Source organism: Solanum pennellii, chromosome 1 (genome assembly GCF_001406875.1).
Source record: "Solanum pennellii chromosome 1, SPENNV200".
Taxonomy (NCBI): Eukaryota; Viridiplantae; Streptophyta; class Magnoliopsida; order Solanales; family Solanaceae; genus Solanum; species Solanum pennellii.
In genome coordinates this window covers 89,710,292-89,732,624 of record NC_028637.1, presented here as the reverse complement: position 1 = coordinate 89,732,624, position 22,333 = coordinate 89,710,292, and the positions used below count along the sequence as shown (strand labels likewise).

Below are 22,333 nucleotides of genomic sequence, written 5' to 3'. Positions count from 1 at the left end.
TAAAAACAACTTTGTGGGTTACAAGGTTGGAGATTGATAGTGTGACTATATATGCTTATAAAATTTCATATTCTCTTTTTTGGTTGAGTAAATGATCATAAAAAAAGATCGTAAATTATATTCATGCTGAACAATAATATAATTATATTTGTCATTTCATGTAATTTTTCCTTATTTAAATTAACACTAAGAATAATATGAAAACAAAATGATAAAGCTCTCATAATTTTCAAAAATGGATTAGTTTGGAAATTTAGCATGACTTTTGGAGTTCTGATATTATTTTTTAATAAAAATTTTACATGTAATTTTTTATCTAACAAAGTAGAACCACATAAAGAATTCTAAAAAAAATGAAAAAAAAATAAATAAACTTACAAGAAAACAGAGTTTTTTTAAAAAAACAAAACATAAAGTCGAACTAAAAACACATAAAGAACAATTAGAAAATACACAAAACAAAAAAAGAAAAAATATGCACACTTATTTGTTTTGAATATAACCAAATAGAAACATAAAAAAAAAAAACTTAAAATTATGCAAGAACACGAAAAAAGAAAATACACAAATGTTTTTCTTTTTAAATTTCTTTTGTTCTTTTGAGTAACTACAAAAATAAGATAACATAATCAAGAAACACGCTATATATTCAAATTTGATAAAAATACACCGTCGAAAACTTCACTTAAACTTGAGTCCGGAGCCTAAAGGTATAGAATATTAACAAAAATTTCAAAACGGTATATAAAATTTTATATCAACCAAAACGACAAAATCGCTGAAACAACAGCAATTTCCTCCACCGGAACAGCGATTTTGCAAAAATTTTTAACTAAAAGAACTTCAATCAAAATTGAACTTCAATCAAAAATGAATCTTTTTCGTATTCATAAGGCAAAAGAAGAACACCAATCTGATTCTTTTCCCTTTTTCAGGCACCAAAAGTTTCCTGCATTTCAGGTATAGATTATACTGTATACAGACAACACTTCCAATAGTGCCTTTACATTAAAAAAAATGTCAAGTGAATCAGATTGCAGTTTCTAACAACACTTGAAAGTTTTCGTCATCCCAGCCAGAAGCTCATAATTTAGCAACACCCAAATCTTCGTGGCGAGAGCTAGAATGATTGCAGTTACCAAATCACACAAGGATCTGATGATTTTCTTGAAGGACTAATACTGTTTGTAAGTATGTAATCAACAGTTAGCTTCTCTGGAGCGGAACTTGTTTAAAAATCCCATCTCCTGATACAGAGATATTCCGGAACATCACATTGAATTCCAGAAAATGTAAGTTTCGATCACCTTTACGTAGTGGGAAACCAGGTCCAAACACTTCCATAGTCATTTCATGCAGCTGCCATGTCAGTAACGACTTCAATGCTCATCACAGATAAGAGGGACAGAGCAACCAGCCACTTTCAATTGATAAAGGAAATTGATTTGACCAATTTTCTTCTTCATGGACATATGCTAGGAAAGAATCCAACGAAATGTGGAGGAAGAAGAAGAGAAAAGAAGTTCGAAGAGAAGTGTTGATCGCTGTTTTGGAGGTTAAGATAGTTGAAGGTTCAAAAGGTCAAGCGATGGATCTTTTTCAGATGATTAGTCATGTTTTTATTGTATAAGGTATTTAGGCAAAGTGACTAAGGCTATTAGACCAAAAAGGCATGATATGGAAATATAATTTGCAACTCCACTAGATGAGTCTGCTGACAAGAATATTTTGTGAGTGGTGCTGTCCCCTCGAAAACCTCTAACAATCATTGCCTACAAGAAACACAAACATTTAGAGTAGTGCATAATAGTAAAATCTAATAAAACCTAAAGAAAGAAAAACTACAACTTAATAGACAAACAGATTTATTCTCTTCCCAGGAAATAACAAACACAACCACAAGATGCTACAATCAATTACTAATATAATGCAGTGAACTAATGTTCTACATCCATCAGCATTGAATCAACTCAGTTAAGTGCAAACTTCGTGCGTTATGGTTTTTATCCTATATGAGATCTACACGTCCTCGGTTAATTCATATGCATTAGACATTAAAAAGATCTGATTTTGTGGGGCTTGCGAAGTATATGAATTGGAATCACATTATTTTGTTCTAGCCTCTTAACAATGACTAGAGTGCAAACCTGTTTCTAGGACTTTAAGCAGCTTAAGCACTCATAATTCAGTTTCAATAAATTGTTGCTGGTATTGATGGTCCGACCACCATAAAATATCCAGAATTCAACTCATAATGTTGCTTCACATTTCGCTATGAACTATGTCCCATTCCACATACTGATATTAGTTTATTTTATTTTTATAACTATACTTTCATATTCGTACAGTGCAGAATAAAACATATAACATTGACTGATCTCTTGTAGAGAGAGAGAGAGAGAGGCCAAACAGAAACCCAATACACACAGAAGGATCAGCTAGATAAATGCTAAAATAAGACTTCATCTTATAAATCATACCTGAGATATCTGCTCTGCATGAACAAAAATATTTCTGAATATCCGACGAATATATGTGAAGAAAACTGCAAGAGATCAACTTCAGTATCTTAGAGAGCAGAAAAACAATAACTTTAGGATCAAATCTCAGTAGGGAAAAGATGAGGGTTTCACAAAATTAAGAATGGAACAACATTTGGTTAGCATGAAGCAGACATTTTTCTATAGTTGAGAAACGGTAAAAACACTGAAAAAGCATCATATGTACTTCATCATTTGCAAGGCAATTTATATAGTTAGGGAAAAGAGTTGAACTATTAGGAGATCCTGTTATCTTCTGTGTATAGTATGAACATAGTAACCGACTAACTCAATTGAAGTGCACTGAAGAAAACTCTTCACAAACAGAAGAACTTTGAAGAGAAGTGTAATCGGTGAATGACACAATTTTATCAATGAAATAGGTTCTCTTCATGATACACTAACCATCTATCGTCTCCAACATTGTCATCTGCTGCCAATTAATCCTACGAGATACAATACCAAGAGCAACATTTCGGACCTGCCAGAATTATTACCAAAAAGAATCAGAATTTTAGAACTGTTCCCTTTTTTCTTGTGAAGAATTTTCAAACTATTGCCGACTATAATCAGTGCATTCTACATAATAATGACTCCACCTCTATTGAATTAATACAAAGAATAGCGGCTACTCACCTCATCAAACACAAGATTGATAAATCTCAAGGAGAGCAGGAGAGTAAGGATAACTTCAGCAACAGGGACACCAAGGTTGGCCAAAGGGGATATAAACCACCGCAAGGCAAAAGCTATCTGCTCCGGTGTTGTGGTTGATAGGAATACACTTGCACTTTGGAAGATCTTTAATCAAACAAGAAATAAATTAGAATCAGACTGTTACTGAGAGTCAAATTCAAACAAGCCTGCACGCATTTGACGATGATTGTTTCCTTAAGTTCAGGAGAGAACAGAATATTGGAGTCCAGAGGGGATAATGCGATATTCAGGAATGTATCTCTTTAATTGTCAATTCCTTTTACAGCTTTCCAAATCCAGAAAATTCACTTCTCATAATAGTTGGTTCATAGATTTATATTACTTTTAAGATTCCCAATGATTTCACCAAGCAATTCAAAAGATTAAACAAATTCTGAATTTTAGACAAGTTGAGTTAAACAGAAAAGCCAGACTGTACTTTTCTTCTTAAAGCTGCATTAAAGGATGTTCGATTAAAGGTGGAAGATCTTCAAGTTTGACCTTAAACATTACCTTACTGAAACTAGTTCACATTAACTAGATGAAAAAGCAGCCACTTATTTAGATGATTAAGAAAGCAACCATTTGTTTTCATTTTGAAAAGTGTACCTTTATGCTGCTAGAAGGAATACAGAACTAGTTTGCTATGTCGACTCAACAACAAATGGCAAGTCACTACTCACAGTGAAGGTTAAACATGCTGATGTAGTAGCGGTTGATAAGCCTTTTCTGGTGAGTTGTAATGGCCCCAGCTTCAAGATTACATATTTATAACCTTCCAAAGATGCAGGAAAAGATGGTAATCCCATCATTGAAGGCGGGGGAGCTCTTGAAGAGATGAGGGAAGGTGCACTATCAGTGCTTAGGCCCAACATTATAAATAAGATCCCGGACAGCAGTGTGACTCTCCCGAGTTGATCCTGTAACCATATTGAACAATCAACAAGGGAACTCTCAAGCATTGGAAAATTTGTAGTGAAACAAACAAGGCAAATGCCCCATAACTCATCAGAATAGAAAAAAACCCATTTGAAGCATGACACTCATTAAGATTCACGGCCAAACTTACCTTCCACACTTGTGCAGGCTGAACCAAAACAGATAGTATGGCTAAGTACGCAACCAATGACAAACGCATGACTACATTTGATTTTGCCGGTAAAATAACCAGAGTAAAGAGCCATGCCTGCATAACCAAGAGATGGGGATCCAAATAAAATCAGTCTTTAACTACAGAACAAACGACATCATGAATGAAAGGAACAGAACAAAACAACCTTTCTTTTAACACTCTATCATGACCTCTTAGTGAAGAAGAAGCAATAAATGCCAAGCATAATGCTTGTAGAACTCGTGGAGAACAGATGCCACAATACTTGAGCAGTATTGATTATAACCCATTATGCTATGGGCAAAACATGCAGCTATAGAAGGGATATACTCCATCCCCTTTCCTGCTGCAAAAGATGACCCCGACGTCTATCAAGCAATTATATTAACCCCTTGACCACCAACCTAGCTCCATCACATTTCTTAAACTAACTTCCTCCGTAGAATGTAAAGCTCTTTTCAGTCACACACCCTCGAGTCAGGAGATATGTTGAAGAAATAACAATAAGAAATCTGAAAGTAGTGCAAGTGTTCATAGAATTTTTCATTACAAGCACAACTGCTTCTCGCCCTCAAACTAGTTGGGAACGGCTAAAAATCTTTGATTACTTATTTTCAAACTGATATAGGATTTCTGTAATCAGCACCAATTCTAGTTCATACCAATAAAGAATGGACAATGAGATTAAAAGTTCCATTGTTAAAACCGAGAAATGCATTTTAAAGACATCAAAGCAAGATCTCAAAATGGAAGAACGAGCTCTTTTCCTAGTCCGCATCTCTACAAACAGCATAGTTCACAAAATCCATCTCCATTAATCCACTTAGCATAGTGAAAAAAAACTTGTATAACATTATTCACAACCTGCTCTAATGAACTAAACGTAAACATTTTCCTTTTATGATCTTTAATATTTAGCACAGTTAAACAAGCAAACACAATTATTCACCCATCCAATACAATCAAAACAACCCATGGACACACACAGCTAAACAAGAAAAGCCAATTACTGAACCATATTGTACACTTCAGAAACAACCCATAAAAACTGAAAACACCCAATAATAAAATTCAACAAGTTCAACACTTTCCACACTAAAAACCTCACAAAAAGACAAATCTTTATACCAATTTGATTCTTGGATCAACAGAGTGCACCAAAGTGAATGGAGAAGGTATGTACTGTGCAATGGGGCTAGAAGTTGCTCCAGATATAGCTCTAAATAGTTTATCAGCTCCAAGAAATTTTTTTGGCGACCATTTTTCAAGAATTTCTGCCCAGTTCACTGCACCCTTAACACCATCACTATTTGCTGCACAATTGATAATGATTCTTGATTTTTTTGGTTGAAGATGCAAGAAAAGGGGCTCTGTTCTTAGGTTTGGGGTAAAGTGATTCTTAGGTGTGAAGACATGGATTGAAGAAAGTGTTGGTGTTAGAGTTGGGTAGTTGTGGAGGAAATTAGCATACATGAGTGATGTGATGAGGAAGGAGAGATTACAGGGATGTGAATGGAAGTCCAATTGGAATGTTTTATGGGTATATATGTGAATTTTAATTTGGATACGTACAAGTCGATATTAAAACTCATAAAAAGTTGAATAAATATATGATATATGATCGTTTTATGTGATAATTTATATTTGGATATAATGTTTTATGTGTTTTATGTTATGTAAAAAGTGTGTATTTATTAATTTAATTTTATTTAAAGTTAAGTATTTATTTGTGCACACTCAATATTAAAGAACATAAATATTAGGATAAATTACCTAAATCCCACCTTTAAGTTCTCTTGTTACCATTATCCCATATTAGTTTTACAAATTCTCAAAATCTCTCATTTTCACGTATCAGATTACTGTATCTTGCGCATTAAATTAATGTATCTCGCGGATCAGATTAGTGTATCATGTATAAAATGTAATGTATCTTACTTAACAATTAATATATCTCGCGTATCAAATTAATATATCAATGTTTATATTATTGTATCAGTTTGAGGGAGTTTTATAATTATAAACTTATAAGGGATAAATGGTAATTTTGCCTTAAAATATGTGATTTTATCTTTTGCCCATAATATTAACGAAAATAAGTTAAAAGTCATATTCATATATTATACATTTATAATTTGATACTCCTGTCGTTCAATAATATTTGTTCATACTGACTTTATTTTACAGAAATTATAAATAGTAAAATAATTATATTATATTATTATTTGAATATAATTAACATAATATTTTGAAAAATACAATTAAAAATTATTATAATTAATAATAAAGGTAAATTAAGAATTAAAAGTATACATAATTTCAATGGCTCTTCTCTTGACAAATTTCCACAATATGAAAAAGAGTTAGACACGTGGAATATTTAATTGATGAAAAGAACTGATTTTGATCCTTTTACTTGTTCAATTTTAATTACTTGTAGTTTTTTTATTTATTATTTTTGATAAATTCAGAAAATATAATATTTTTTATCTATTATATTTTTAATTTATTTAGAGAGTTGTGAAAAAAAATCTTTGAGGAGTAAATTGATTTTAAGATTCTATTGATTAATAAAAATAAAATGTAAATTTATTATATTAATTTTTATTTTTTTAGTTAACGTGTGAAGTCAAAAATAGACAAGTAAATAAGATTTGTTTATGAGAAATTTAAAATTCTATTTAAGGTGATTCTTTTAGTGGCAAGTTCAACAATTCTTATTAAAGTTAAAATGTATAATTCATTGTTCTTGCTTCACAATTATTCTAACATCAATAGAACACCCTGATAATATTTCACTGAAAAATAGTAAAAGACTAGCAAATAACAGAACTCTGTACAAATCACATCTTTACAGAGTAAAAAAAATTGAATATATATTTATATACACACATTAAAACTTAAAACTTAGTAAAATGATAGGAAATAAATAAAAATTATTTATGGTACATTAATAAATTGTGAAAATTCTCAAATTCTTCCTCTTTCTTAAAACTCTCTTCTAATAACATCTTCAATTCCAGCATGAATTGCAACAGTGCAAAACATTTGTGTACCACCTAATATTATCAACATGGTCTCCAAGGTCCTCTACAAAACATTGTAAAAATTAATTAAATTGCAACTATATTTTTCGATTCACCGAATTTAGAATCAGCAACTCAAATATTGACTCCGTCTCTATTTACTTTCTTCTAACTAAGAAAAAATTTATATGAAAAACTTACCAAGTTTGAGTCACTCCACCCCATATTAATCTCCTTACAAGCCAACCTGCAATCACAAATATAAAATTAAAAAATAATATAAATGACATATGAAAGTGGTACTCCCTCTCCATTACGTTGCGCTTTTCGAGAGTCAATTTCACCAACTTTCAACGAGTCAATTTCACCAACTTTCAACACTAGTGAAAGTATACAAAACGAACTATAAATTGCAATTCTTTTTCACATCAATATGATGAGAAAACACGTAGCAAAATGTTAGTCACAGTCCTTATCGTATGACTCTCAAAAAGGAAATTTTGACAAGTAAAAAGGAACGGAGGACGTATTATTTACCCCATAGCAAGTAAAGTGAGTAGCCAAGTGGTGAGAGAAGAGAAAGCAGCTGCATATAAGTTTGGTGCATTCCATTGTATCACATTGTGAATTCCAGTGAGTGAGGAAATGAAGCCAACAACTCCAGCAATAAGTGAAAATATGATGAGAAAACCAGTTGCCATATTTCCAAAAGGAAAGTATATAGGAAAGATCTTAGCTGGGATTGACAGACTTGATGCTGCAAATATTTTTCATCACATTAAAAGTCATCATCGCGACGCCTTTTACATGTTGTGGAAACAACTTCTACCTTGACAGGACAGTGCTCTGAATGACAAAAAAAGAAGAAGAGAAAGGATCGATGATATTACCTGTTGCTTCGGATCTCTCTATGGCATGATTGACAGCCCAGCCAGAAATTACAGCAACAATGAAGTAAAGGAAAACATTAAGGACCAAAAGCATAAAGGCTGCTGATTTGCCTGCCCCTGAAGCCATGGCCTGACAAGTTTAGCTTAAACAAAAGCAAAGGAGAGAAACTTTATTGAATCAAATCCCTTTTGTGATTTCAATACTGAATGCATATATGTATATAAAGCCATGATTGTTCCATTCTTTATCCAGACAACATTGACAGCTTGTAGCTTTTTCTCCAATGAAATGAAAAGAATCTCTTGGACTAGTTTATCAGTAAGCATTCTGATAGGGGAAGGAATCACTTTGGCTTCACACAAATGTAAAAGGTATTTAATAAATATTCTAAAGAAAAGAAAGCCAAGCTTGTACATGACATTATGCATCTTTTACTAACTTGAAGTCTACATTTACTTTGCACATCAAGTACAAAGTACTGAAAAATGGCATGCTGGACACATATATTCAAGTCCATGTAACATGAATATATATATGCTGGAAAGCAACCAAGTTCAAATCCAGATAAAGGACGAGAGTCGTGGCAGACTGATGGCCAACATGCAATAAACTATTATGATGAATTCTCTAAAGAACCTGAACTTGAACATAGTAGACAGAAGATAACATCATATAAGTAACTTAACTAGCTAGTTAGAAACTGAAATGTACATGACTGATTATATGTTCAAAGATTTAATTCGGAAAGAGCACACCAATTGGAATTTCAGAGAAATGGATTCATCTGGAGAAAAGAAAGGTAAAGATGTTCAAAGTAGTCCAACAATTACACCTCAACTCCAAAGTAGTCTCATGTCTTAAGAAACCTATTTTCTAGGATGAACTGGTAAATTTTGGTTCCTTTACAAGATTTTCCCAAATAAGGGAACCTCAACAAGGTACAAGCTTCAGAACTTATCTCATAAATTCTAAGAGGATTATTATGAAAACAATTTCCCCTCATATACTCTAAACCTTCAATGAGATCTTTTGGGCAGCAAGAGCTTCAGCCTCAAGGGTTGGCTCCCACAGTATAGTAGTTTCAGCAAGTAATCCAGTCACAACATAGGGGTCCATGTTTGAAGCTGGGCGGCGGTCTTCCAAATAACCTGCATCGACCAACCCCAGAAACAAAAAAGGAGAAATAAACAGCATCAGAAGGACCATCAATGCCAAGGCCAAAGTGTTTAGCTAAATAGTTGCAAATTCTTTAAAAGGCCATGAGAAACAGTGATGCATGGATCATGGATAACTGTTCAGAAAAGAGTTAATTCATCTCTTTTTATTTTGAGATCCAGTATTTTAATTTTCTTTTATGCTGAATGTATGTTGAGAAAAGTGGTCCGCAAAATAAGCTACATTTTTCATCATTGCACAATAAACTAAAGGATACTAATGTTACTCCCTCTAATAAAGCAGAAACTTACCCTTGCCTTCCTTCTCAGTGTCACGCCCCACACGGATTGAGCAACCACGGTTAGCAACTCCCTGCATATTTAGAAAATCAAGAAGGAATGAGGATAATTGGTACACACTATTTATGTCCAAATGAAGGAAAGATCAGCAGCAGGCATACCCATGAAAATTGGTCAATACTAGCAGTTTCATGCTTTCCGGTCAACCTTCTCTCATTTCCTTCTCCATAAGCACTTATATGTTCCTTGTGGCGAAGGGATAGATTCAGAATTGCTTTCTTTATAACTTCAAAACCTCCCTCTTCTCTCATACTCAGTGTACTGCAAACAACAAACCATGAATACCTAGTAAGTGAATCCTTCAAAGGAGTTTTACTATGGAAACCATACATTGGTTTTCAGAAGACAGAATTGCTAAACTGGAAAAATGAAAAACGGAGAGGGGGCGCGGTTAAACAGAGAAACAAGAACTTGAGGAAACATGAAACAAAATGATGAATCGTAAAAGTCACTTGCAACTAATTCCTAGTTGTAGCAACTACCACATAATGAGCAAGTGATTTCGGTCTTAACAGATTCACATCCCAAATCTTATCTTTAAGATTCCTAGTTTCTCTCTTGAAAAAAGGAGCTACCTGTAGTTAGTGTGGCATCCTGCCCCGTTCCAGTCACCCTGAATGCCAGGACCAGAGAAGAAAAAATGGAGTTTCATAATTGTACTTAATTTGAAAACAAAAAAATCATAAAGAATTTTAGATCACCTCAATTGGTTTTGGATCGAGTGAGAGGACAACTCCTGCTTGTTCAGTAATTCTCTGTTAGATCAAGGAATGAATAAAAAAAGAAGAAGAATGAGTAATCTGATTTCTTAGTTCAGCAACCACTTCAAATACAGAAGGACATAAACCACAGCAACAGTCAAAGGAACTACTTTAGGTAATAAGTCGATCATTTCATGCCACTAGAAAAATATTTCCTTAATCCCCACAGCCGGGACCTGGAGCTGAGTCGAATAGGTATTCAAGTATTGTTCGTTGAATTAGGATGATATGCTTGCCAGATTCCCTAACCTGCAAAGGAAATTTATGCAGATTTGGGAAGATTAATTACCTCGAGGAGGTATCTAGCACACCAGATATGATCTCCACCTTCAATTCCAACACTAGGACCTACTTGAAATTCCCACTGAAACAAACAATTACGTTGATCCTCCAATTAGAGTACTATAAGTGACAGTGATTTTATTGTACTAGAAAGAGAAGTGATGGAAATGGTACCTGTCCTGGCATAACCTCTCCATTAGTACCACTAATGTTAATTCCAGCATACAGGCAAGCCTTGTAGTGAGCATCTGATATATCTCTGCCAAATGACTTTTCCGCTCCAGCACCACAGTAGTAAGGACCCTAAAGTTTCCACAAAGATAAATAGATGTCCAACAGTTAATTAAATTGAACAGATTTTACAGCATCATTAGGATTGCATTTGTGCTGGATGATTTTTGAGCTGTGTACCATTCTTTTGTGTAAAACAATTACCTGAGGTCCGGGGTAACCTCCAACAGGCCAACCTAAGGGCCAGTTTACATTTGGCTGGAGTAAGGTGTACTCTTGTTCTATTCCAAACCTAGTCAACACCAAGTGCTAGACAACATTAGCAATATGATATTAAAATTCAAAAACTGGGAAGCAAAATGACACCAAATAACAACATATACTCTTTTGATCCCATTTTCAGGGAGAGAGAAAAGGATCTTGCTAACATCAAGAAATGATTGTTTCATCATGTTATCATCCAACAGCTAAAAGAGAGATCTTTAACTGGAATAGTTAAAAGAGTTTTTAAATACTGCCGAGGCCGAAACAGCTTCTCTACCTTACATCGGGTTTATTTTTGTTGTTGTTGTTGTTAAAAGAGTATAAGAAGCAGGCTTTCCAGCTTAGCATTTATTTGCGAGGAAACGTAATGTCTAACAAAATTCATTTTCCTGGAAGTTTGTTAATGAGGTTTTTACATGATAAATGAACTATGAGCATATTTTATTTTATTTTTGACTGTTCAAAGGGAACAGCTGGCGTTCTCTTGGTTTTAGAGACCTCAACAAAATAATGCAGAAGAATAGCCACACAGTACATAAAACTATAAAAGTGAGGCAGACGAATTTGAAATTACCATGGAACTTGAGCTGCAACTTTTGGGTCGCTAAAAATTTGAGCAGCTTTATGGCGTTTGTTGGTAGGAATTGGCTCTCCAGCTGGTGTGTAGGCATCACAGATAACCTGTTTCAATTTAGACAAACAATAGTGCCAAACTTAAAACCAATGAGATTAAAGATTCAGTAAAACATCATGAATCAGTATTGTTTACTAAACAACTCACCAAGATGTTGTTACCACCACGGAAAGGGTCTTTGAATATTGCCTGAGGACTGAGGTTAAATGATCAAGGTTAGCTTTAGAATGGGGAAAAATGAAAGGAAGAATTTTTTTTAAAAATAAAATAAGGAATAAAAGAAAGAAAGGAAAATTCTTCAAAAAAGAAAGAAAAAAAAATTCAGCTGCCGATCTTACTATAGAATGACTTCACTGTCTTCTCCAGGTGCTTGTCCAGTACTTGATCCATCGTAGTTCCACTTTGGGAGCTCAGAAGCATCCTTGACTGGTTTCGAAATAGTCTGAAAATTCAAAAGGAAGCAATTAATAGAAAATACATGAGATAATCCAAATTCAGTTTCCTAAACTTTTGTTGGTTAATTAGAGAAGCAGCACTATGTACCCTTGATTTACTGCGCATGTCAATTCCAGTCCCTCCGATCCTGTTTTGAAGGAAATGTAACAAGGTCAGTCTATCCATAAAGAACTAGATGTAGGCATGTCGTAAAGGTAGTGAAAGTGAAGAAATGACAGACACGATCTACAAATCTTCAAGTGACAATGTTGAGTAAACAGTATGAGATGTGTATAGCAAAGAATAATATACCAAATATATTCAGCAATGATCTTATCAGTGTATGGAGTTACGTCCAAGTTTAGCAGCTGTTCCACTCTGTTCACGGTGCCATTGTCAGACTGTAGGGCAAAAACTCTAAATTTGGCAGAGCTTTTAACAGCAAGTCTTTTGTTCTGCTTCAGCACCACAGAGCTCCACATCTTTGAAGTCAAGGGACTAGCATCTGTTGAGCTCTTTGTCATTCTCATCTGCCATTGTGCAGATGGAGCCAGGATCTGAGCCATGTTCACCTCCTAACCAACTGAAAAAGTTTAAATAACAGGACAAGGAACTTTATCACCAAATCAAGATTAAAAATCTCATCAGATTAAGATGCTCATCAGACAAACTAATTATCAGGATTCTACTTTTAAGTCATCTTATTTCCATGCCATTAATGGATAACAACATACCCAGTGTAATTCCACAGGTGGAGTTTGGGGAGGGTAGTGGAGTTTGGGGAGGGCAGAGGGTACACAGACCTTACCCCTACCTCGTGGAGGTAAGTAGAGAGGATGTTTGCAAAAGACCCTTGGTTCAAGTAATGCATACCAAAGCAATTAGACAAAAAAATATAGAATCAAAGAGGACATAGCAAATAATAGGGAAAACATTCAATAACATACAGAGAAAAGTAACTGTAATAACAGCCAAATAATGTGATATTAAAGCACCAAAGGTAATAACAGGAACAAAGGACAAGGAACTACGAAAATAATGAGAAATGGATTAACCGTCAAAATTCAACTATGAAATGAGTAATGAACCATACCGCGCAGCTCTATACCGAACCAAGATCTCTTCCAGAATCAAGATATAGTATGTAACTAAACACTTATCATATTGCAATCTAAATCTAAGTTAAGGATGCAGTCCTGTTTTGAAAAAAGAAAATTCACCTTTGTCTCTTTTCTGTTTCGAGATGATACATTCAAGGAAGAAAATGTAATTTCTACCGTAACTCAAAAACCCTCCCACTAGAGTTATCCTCCATTGTACCACAACAACAACATTCCCACTGTAATCCCACTCAAGTATGGTCTGAGGAGGGTAGAGCATAGGCATACCTTAAAATCTCACAGAGCAGATAACAAAGAAACAACAAAGACTACTAACATGATGACTCAAACATTATTAGCAGTTTATCCATATAATGCAAAGGTCACAACACTAGAAAGAAGAAAAAAGATAGTAACTTGAGATTCAATTTAGTTCTTAAAGATGAAATCTTGAAAGAACAGTGACTAAAACCCCAATCTGATCCACACATTTTGTTATCAGCAATCAATACTCAAGAAACTAAAAACCCCACAAACCCAAACTTACAAACAGTGTTATTTTGCATGAAATCACACATTTCAGTCTTAGAAAAAAAAAAAACAGACCTTGTTAGTAGAAAATGAGTTACATACCTAAGTGGACAATGCAGAAAATAATGTTGTTGAGAGGAGTGAGAGAAGAAGATGAAGATGGGTGAGTAACAAAAATTTATTTTGAGGAAGTCTAATTTTAAAGGTAACAAAATTGAGTGGACATGGAAAGTTTCTTGGCTTTTCCATAGTAGATAGGGGTGTCTGTTGAGTGGAGGAAAATAGTTTTTAGTTTGAATAAGGTCACCCTTTACCAGATTCAATGACTTCTATGTTTCTCCTATCATTTAAGATAAGGCCTTCTCTTCTCTAAATCTTTTTTCCGTTTTTGTATTGAAGTTCGACTAATTCATATTTATATCATGTTCATTTCATTCAATAGCGATATTTATATTTTTTTCGCATCATTCGAGATTGAAATATCTTGTTAAGAAAGAAATAGTCTCATTGTGATTTTTCTTTTCCTGTGTAAGCAGTTTCATAAAGACAAGATTTGAATAAATTAATATTTTTTAGTAAATTATTCAGTCTATTTAATTAGTATTTAATACTCTGGCTTTTGTCATTATTTGTCTTTGTTTAACTTTGGTCAGACATTGATGATATAGTTCAAAAGTTTTAGGAAAAGGTAAAAAGTTGTTTTCCATGATCGGCTTCTTAATTAATTAATTATCTATTCTTTATTATAAAAAAAAACTTTTTGGAAGTTCTTCCTTTTATGATTACTTTAATTCAAGAGGACTTGAAGAATTAAGAATAAAAATAATAATATTAAAAAAAGGGTAAAAACTTACAAGTATTTCTCAGACATAATAACTTATTTAATACATGAAAGTTAAGAAGGGGATACAAGGTTAATAAATAATTGAATATTGTCTAATTTTCTGTTCAAGTATTATCAACTCATCTATTATTTAAAAAAAAATTATTTTTATTATTATTTATTGTTAGATACTAATCTTTTTATCTATTTATCATGGGTTTATTACTATTGCATTTCTTTTTTAATATTTGGTTTGAAATATTTTATTTAAGTCGAAAGTCAACATTATTATCTTCATAAGATAGTAATAAGATTTGCATAAATACATTACTTTTTCAAAACTTCAGATTCTTTTTTTATAAAATTTAATATTCTCCTATATAAGAAACAACGATTATACTTTACCTATTTATTTGATGATTTTTGTTTTGATAGTTTATGAACTAAGCTATTTCTTAGCCTTGGCCCTTGCAGTTTAACTTCAATTATTGTGTAGGAGGTCCTCTTTTTTAATTATTTGGTCTCTTTGATTTTCAAATTATTTTTCTTAAAAAAGGTCCAACTAGCTACTGCTATTCATTTCACAATTTATCTGAACTACTAACTATATATTATAGGGAAAAGAGTCTGATATACCCTTCAACTTTATCATTTGGAGCTGATATACCTTTCGTTATAAAAGTGGCTCATATATATTTGACGAGGATTAAATTTACTCATATGAGCCACTTTCATAGCAAGGGGTATATCAGCTCTAAGTGATAAAGTTGAGGAGTATATCAGATCCTTTTTTCCTGTATAATAAGAGGTTTCAAGTCAAGTCTTGGCCAAGATGATATTCTGGAAAATTTGTGGGGGCCACTTTAATATTCTCTCAAAATTTATTTATTTTATTTTTTAAAAAATATTATATATTTAAAAATTATATTAAAAGTATTGTAAATTAACAGCTTGAAATAATCGATTATATATTTTGATATTTAAAATGTGGGTCCACTTTAGTATTTTTTCAATTTCAATTTATTTATCTTGTTTTTTTAAAAAATTGTTATATATTTGAAAATTATATTATAAGTATTATAAACTAAAATAATTAATAACTTTAAATATTCTAACAATATATAAAAATCTATCATTACCTTGTAAATTGAAACAAAAAGAGTAGTATATATAATATATTATCTAAAAATTATGTAATAAGTATTATAAATCACAATAATAATAATTAAAAATATTTAAAAATTATAATAAAATTTAATTGACTATTCGAATTCTATGTCATATAGGTCGGGAAAAAAGATAAAAAAACATATATAAGGGGAAAAATTTAGCTACATCGGTTGTTTACACCAAACTGTTTAACTTCCATTATTATGTGATTTAATGAAGTAAAACACACATTAATTAATTAAAATTAAATAAAATAAATTATAAATTTAAACATATAACATGTATATATTAAATTAATATGATATATAAACACTCGATGCGAATAAGTTTTACTATATCGAATCCATGTTGCCCACGGATCCTAAATCTTTGTGATTAAGAGATACTGTACAAATCTTGTTCCTCTTTCTTACAATTTCAAATCTTGGGAAAAAATCTCATTGTTTATTTTCCTCTTTGGGGTATTTGGGGAGTTACTTTAGGTACTATCACGTTATCTTTTTACTTGTCTGATTTTAATTTTGATTTTTTTACTTGTTTGTTTTCACTAATTATTTTTCATAAATTAAGAAAAGATAATATATTTTATCTATTATATTATTAATTTATTTAGAGAATTAATAATATTTTTTAAAAGATATATCCTTTTTAAAAAGAAAATTAATTTATTTTATAAATTAAATAAGAGTAAAATAGTAAAATTATTATATTTATTATTGTTTTTTTAATAGGTATGTCAAATAAAAAACTTACAGTTATTTTTTGCTCAAACACTTTAGGATTTGGGATATCCCCCAAGGTTACATGGTTACAAAAGGCAATAAAATACACAAAAGAAGAAGGTTAAATACTTGAAAAAATGTATTTATGTGTTTATTTATTTATGGATAAAAATCATTTACATCCCTAGTTCTATATTAAAAATCGATTCTCCCCTTTAATAATAAACAATTGATAAGGACAAGAGTTTGAATAAATTAATCAATTATTTTATTATTTTGTATTAGTAGCTTAATTGATGAGTCGTTAATTATTTAACACTGTTGCTTGTATCATTATCCTTTTTTGTTTGTTTAATTTTGGTCAGACATTTATGATGGTTCAAAAATCTTGTGAAAAGGTTAGAAGTTGTTTTCCTTTTAATCGAATTTACAATTAATAATAGAAAAATTATGCTTACGTTGAAGAAAATATTTAGTTCAATATAAAATATTACAACGAATTTAGTCTATATTTATGTGTATAAGTGTATCTTGTAATATATTAGTATGATGTACTTTATATAAGTTTACACATTAGGCATAATGTTTTTTTTCAGATGTAATATTGTATATTTTCTCCATTCCTAATTACTTGTCCACTTTTGAATTGATACACCTATTAAGAAAAGAATTACAGTATTAACATAGTAAGTTTATTATTTTATATCTATTAATTATGAAATCGATGAATTAAAAATTTAAGATTTTCAAGAAATTTTGTGTTTTTCAAAGTAGTAATTAATTTAGAGTATAGTAAGTAAAAAAATAATTTTCTTTCTTAATTTGTCAAAATAGACGAGTAATTAGGCACGGAAGGATCGTAAAATTTTTGTTAGGTGGTATGCTTTTGAAACTTTCCTTAATTAATTTCCACTTTCAAGAATTTCCAGATTTATTAAGGACATATATATTTATCTTAATTATTAGATTCGAGTGGACTTGTGAATGGCAATGAACATTACTTGTAAATCTTATTTATATATGATATTTATATTTTAAGAATATTAAATTGTTCTGGTCAAGTTATTAATTAAGATGATATCATTTGTATTAATATATTAATAATTTAGCGATAAAAATATGTGACATGGTTGCAATTATTGGTATCAACATCAAAAGTCAGTATACAATCAGTATAATTAGTATACTATAAGAATGAAGTAAAATTAATACAGAAGAGAGCAATTGATATTTACTAAATTCATTAGTACTCTACATTTATATGATAAAAAATGAATTAATCTATATAGTCGCCTCTATTTATATAATAACAACTCTAGATTCATTTTTCTACAATTTCTAATTCAAATCTTGGCATAAAAGCTCAAAACTTTTTTTCTTGTTGGATTTTCCTTTGAGGGTCAAATGTGAAAAGTTGGATATTTTCCGAATCTTTAAGGGATTTGTGGTACTTTTAATAAAATTCGAATAATTCTTAATTTAGCTAGCTTTTGGGATTGACTTAACATCTAATGGCTATTTTCTCTGTTAATGTGGCATGGCCTCCATCACCCGTTCTTATTCCAATATTTGATCCTTATATTAGATTGATTATCAGGGGTCTAAAAATATTCACGCATCAATTATCTAGTTTTGGGTATGAAAGGGATGAAGAGACAACTCGTATCGACCCTTTAAGGAATGTGGGGTCTCTTTAGTGAGTAACTTTAATAAAATGACTATAATTTGAACTTAATCAAAAATTAATAGTTATAGTTTGCTCAAAAATTAATAGTTATAGTTTGCTTGATTACGATTCATAGCTATATATCATATGAAAGAGAAAGGAGAGAGAGAATGAATATACGGTGTGTTCATTGTATCTGGTAAATGCAATTTACATGTATCACAAATACAATTGTTTTGTATCAACAAATACAATTGTACCAAGTGTATTAATAAATAAATGGGAAAATTTTCAAAATGTCAACATTTTAACATGTAAGAGGGCTCATTAGCAACACTTTCAATATTTAGTAAAAATGTCAAATTTTAGTTTGTTATGTATCTTATTTATATTTTTATTATTTGTTTTTATTTAAAGAATATAATTATTTAATAACAAAAGGGAGAAAATCAAGGGAGTGAATATTTCAAAAAAAAGATAAAGATTACTTAATTTTCTCATCAGTTACATTTTCAAATAAAATTTAAACTTTATTCTTTTTTTTTCCAGAATTCTTACCTTTTTAAAATTATATTCATTCCACAATATTCTATTTATATTTATTATAGTTTTTTATTAAAGTCTGTATTCATTCCTATAGGTATGCCGAATGTATCTATATAGTCATTTAAGAAATATATTTGTATTCATATACTTTTTTCCCTATATAGTTATTTTTTTCTTCAAAAATCTTGTATGTATTCATTTCAATATGTATTTTATTTGTATTTCTATTTATTCTAGTTTTTATTTAGAATTTATAATAATATATACAATACAAAAAATTAGTATAATGAAAAAGTGAATGAAATATAAAATTAAAAAGAAATAATTGAATATTTGGTGTACTCATTCTTAAATAAAATACATAACTAGTTGACATACCTTTAAATAAATACAAATTAGAAAAAAATGTCAAATTCAGAAACAATGCAACATAATTTTTGAATGAATACAACTATTAATTGTAAAAATACATACTGACTAAAACAGTATCAAAATTCAATATATACTTTCAAATTTGTGAATACAAAAAACAATAAAACTATGAAATACAAAAATAAATACTAATTGTGGTACATTGACATAACTATCACAAAAAAAACAGAATACAAAATGAATTAAATATATGAAATACAATTCCAAATCTATAAATACAAAATACAGTAAAACAATGAAATACAAAAATACATACTGACCAAAATAGCAACAAAATTCAATATACACTTCCAAATCTATGTATACAAAAAATATTAAAACTATGAAATATACACAATCAAACTCATATAATGTGTTACATTGACATAACTAACACACACAAAAAAATAGAACACAAAATACAATAAATATATGAAATACAAAAATAAATACTAACTATAATGTAATAAAAATTCCATATACACTTCCAAACGCATTGTAACATGAATTTTTTTGATCTTAAAAATTACTAAACAAATTAAATTAAACATGCAAGACACAGAACATGCAAAAAAAAAACCTCTTCTCCAACAAATTGGTCTTCTTCAACTTCATGGTTATGAATTTGTGTGGGATCTTGCACATCGACGAATTCAGACACTTTTCCCCGTCGTATATCCTCCTTAGATTTAGAAGCGGAACCTACATTGTTGTTTAATTTTTGAGTGAAAAAAATTAAATGATGAAAAATCGGAAGAACTTTGATTAATTTGTCCAATACCTCTAGTAACTCTTGAAAACGTCCATTGAAGAGAGAATTATGTAGTCTCAAACCCTAAAAAATGTTCTAAGAACAACAACAAAACAAAAAAATTAAAAAAAAATACTAAAATGAGTAAGTAAATAAATAAGGAATCTGAAAAACATAATACCCAAATCAATGTTAATTTTCAAATCAAATCTTGCAACGAAATTAAATGAGAATAATAGAAAATATTAATATATTGAATCGAAAATCTGTCGAATTGATTTGGAAGAATGTTAGAGAGAGAAATTGAAAAGAAGAGTAAGAAATCTGGGAATTTGATTAGGAAGAAAGTAAGAGAGAGAAATTGAAAAGCTTAAGAAAAGAGAGAGAAAAATTAAAATGACATTAATATTTATCCAATTACATAAATATAGGAAAACGTGTAATCTATGAGAGAGAAAAAAAAGGTGTAAATAATGAGAGAGAAAATATAAATAATATCAGAATAATTATTTATTTTTAAAATAATGACATTTTTGACATGTTTACTAATATTATTAAAGTATGGATATTATCACTAAATAAGTTGATTTTTTTGACTAGTTAGCTAAATTTCCCTAAATACATTGTATATGAACGAATACAATTATATCAAGTTGTATCACATTGTATCAACAAATACACTTTGTGACAACGAATATCAAGTGTATATATTACTTGTGTATTTACTTTGTATCATGTGAACCAACAAATACAATTATTATCTTTTTATCAACAAATTTGCAACTATATCAATTATTTCAACGAATATAATTATATCAAGTGTATTTGCCCCATATATTTAATCTATATTAATCTATTTGGGTACATCTCTTGTATTCATGTGCAATATGTATAGGCTATCAACAACCATTTAGAGTGATATAGTTAAATTTATGCTTCCAACACAGAGAATCAAGATAAAAAATCAATTTCTATCTAGTATTGCTATAAAATGCTAAATATTGCTATTTAGTGTAATTTTTTAAAATTATAATTATGTATTATATATATATAAAATACATATTTACCTTACAATATAATTTTTCCTCTTCTCTTTAAGATAACGCGATCAAACTCTCACCTTTTAAGTATATAACTTTTAAATTGAATTAGCTCGATCCGTTATTTTGGAGCAAAAATAAAAATGTATACTTAAGTGACTATTTTCATCCATGGTTTTCACCTCATAAAATAATAGAGTTACATTATTATATCATTGAAAAAAGGTCACATAAACTGACAATAAATTCATTGTTGATTGGCATAGTAATAGTAACTTGATAGAAATACACCAAGAAACATGCTTATAATAATTGTAAAATGAATGGTTGAGGATAGTTTGTTAAAGATGGATGTTGACTTCTTTTTTTCTTCCTTTAGGGACCATATATATCAAAGTGAAGTGCCACAGATAAGAAAAGAAACAAATTGTGGTTCATATAATGCAGAGAGAATAAACCATAAAGATATATCTCTGAGGAATGTACATCTTATGATTATAGAGTTCCAAATATCACAATGGACAAATATTGAAAATGTATAGTACTACAGATAGAATTTTTGTTACTATAAGGGCAAAATTTTAATGAGTAACAAACTATAGTACCAATCATGAATCATAACATTATATTGTGTTTTTCAATTATTCTTAATGGTCTGAGATAACTTTTCGTGGGACAAGAGGGGTTGCTTGACCGATAAGCATCCGATATCTTCAATTGTGAAGTTGTGGATTCGAAATACTAATAAGATAGAGAATGGATTTCTCAATCCCTCTCTATTTCACTGTGTATTCTCCATTTATAGAGAGGTGAGGGCATTTTAAATAAAGAATAAAAGACCTTTTAGACTATTTTTTAGACATAATTTTCTATTTTATTCTCCAAATATAGAGGGTGGAGATTAAAATAGAGACGGTTTGAGATGGTTCGAATATGTCACGACCCAAAACCGAGCCGCGACTGGCACCCACATTTACCCTCCTATGTGAGCGAACCAACCAATCTAAACCTTAACATTTCAATTTAATATCAACATAAAGCAATGCGGAAGACTTAAACTCATTAATAAAAGACAATTCAATAACTTATAAAATTCAACATCTATTATTTCCCCAAAATCTGGAAGTCATCACCACAAGAACATCTATGATCAAATTACTAAACTAAGAGTATTCTAAGAAGCTAAAA

General features: G+C 30.6%; 3 protein-coding genes across 4 annotated transcripts; all 3 read right to left on the bottom strand.

The window, feature by feature from the left end:
- Positions 1 to 859: 859 nt before the first annotated feature.
- On the bottom strand, positions 860 to 5,881 carry LOC107008595 (protein ABCI12, chloroplastic). Its single transcript, XM_015207699.2, has 7 exons — positions 5,476 to 5,881; positions 4,306 to 4,422; positions 3,920 to 4,156; positions 3,177 to 3,341; positions 2,946 to 3,021; positions 2,481 to 2,545; positions 860 to 1,772 (listed from the first exon to the last, which is right to left on the bottom strand). Exons 1-7 carry the CDS (start codon positions 5,818 to 5,820, stop codon positions 1,620 to 1,622), a joined length of 1,158 nt encoding a protein of 385 aa, XP_015063185.1. The 5' UTR covers positions 5,821 to 5,881; the 3' UTR covers positions 860 to 1,619.
- Positions 5,882 to 7,164: 1,283 nt separating this feature from the next.
- LOC107002059 (membrane protein PM19L) lies at positions 7,165 to 8,855 on the bottom strand. The gene is made up of 4 exons (XM_015199983.2): positions 8,264 to 8,855; positions 7,911 to 8,130; positions 7,575 to 7,620; positions 7,165 to 7,437 (listed from the first exon to the last, which is right to left on the bottom strand). The coding sequence occupies exons 1-4, from the start codon at positions 8,388 to 8,390 to the stop codon at positions 7,336 to 7,338; spliced, it is 495 nt and encodes a 164-aa protein (XP_015055469.1). The 5' UTR covers positions 8,391 to 8,855; the 3' UTR covers positions 7,165 to 7,335.
- A 148-nt stretch (positions 8,856 to 9,003) lies between these two features.
- On the bottom strand, positions 9,004 to 14,276 carry LOC107002042 (glutamine synthetase, chloroplastic). Of its 2 annotated transcripts, none has more exons than XM_015199972.2 (14): positions 14,119 to 14,276; positions 12,698 to 12,968; positions 12,494 to 12,533; positions 12,289 to 12,392; positions 12,098 to 12,146; positions 11,891 to 11,997; positions 11,257 to 11,344; positions 10,996 to 11,124; positions 10,829 to 10,903; positions 10,480 to 10,533; positions 10,354 to 10,391; positions 9,880 to 10,039; positions 9,731 to 9,791; positions 9,004 to 9,412 (listed from the first exon to the last, which is right to left on the bottom strand). In XM_015199972.2, exons 2-14 carry the CDS (start codon positions 12,949 to 12,951, stop codon positions 9,273 to 9,275), a joined length of 1,299 nt encoding a protein of 432 aa, XP_015055458.1. In that variant the 5' UTR covers positions 12,952 to 12,968; positions 14,119 to 14,276; the 3' UTR covers positions 9,004 to 9,272. The 2 variants fall into 2 exon arrangements, with proteins under 2 accessions (XP_015055458.1, XP_015055463.1); XM_015199977.2 differs by having other exon boundaries at positions 9,023 to 9,412; positions 12,698 to 12,960; positions 14,119 to 14,261.
- Positions 14,277 to 22,333: the final 8,057 nt, after the last annotated feature.

Excerpts from the sequence above, each read along its gene's own strand:
- LOC107008595 (XM_015207699.2), bottom strand. The coding sequence starts at position 5,820 with ATGTATGCTAATTTCCTCCACAACTACCCAACTCTAACACCAACACTT. Across the intron at positions 4,423-5,475 it reads TTGATCCAAGAATCAAATTG|GCATGGCTCTTTACTCTGGT; the intron begins GTATAAAGATTT and ends TTGGTTATGCAG. Across the intron at positions 4,157-4,305 it reads AGCCTGCACAAGTGTGGAAG|GATCAACTCGGGAGAGTCAC; the intron begins GTAAGTTTGGCC and ends ATATGGTTACAG.
- LOC107002059 (XM_015199983.2), bottom strand. The coding sequence starts at position 8,390 with ATGGCTTCAGGGGCAGGCAAATCAGCAGCCTTTATGCTTTTGGTCCTT. Across the intron at positions 7,621-7,910 it reads CTCACTTTACTTGCTATGGG|GTTGGCTTGTAAGGAGATTA; the intron begins GTAAATAATACG and ends TTGTGATTGCAG. Across the intron at positions 7,438-7,574 it reads GGTGGAGTGACTCAAACTTG|AGGACCTTGGAGACCATGTT; the intron begins GTAAGTTTTTCA and ends AATGTTTTGTAG.
- LOC107002042 (XM_015199972.2), bottom strand. The coding sequence starts at position 12,951 with ATGGCTCAGATCCTGGCTCCATCTGCACAATGGCAGATGAGAATGACA. Across the intron at positions 10,534-10,828 it reads GTGCTAGATACCTCCTCGAG|AGAATTACTGAACAAGCAGG; the intron begins GTAATTAATCTT and ends TTGATCTAACAG. Across the intron at positions 9,792-9,879 it reads GTATTGACCAATTTTCATGG|GGAGTTGCTAACCGTGGTTG; the intron begins GTATGCCTGCTG and ends CTAAATATGCAG.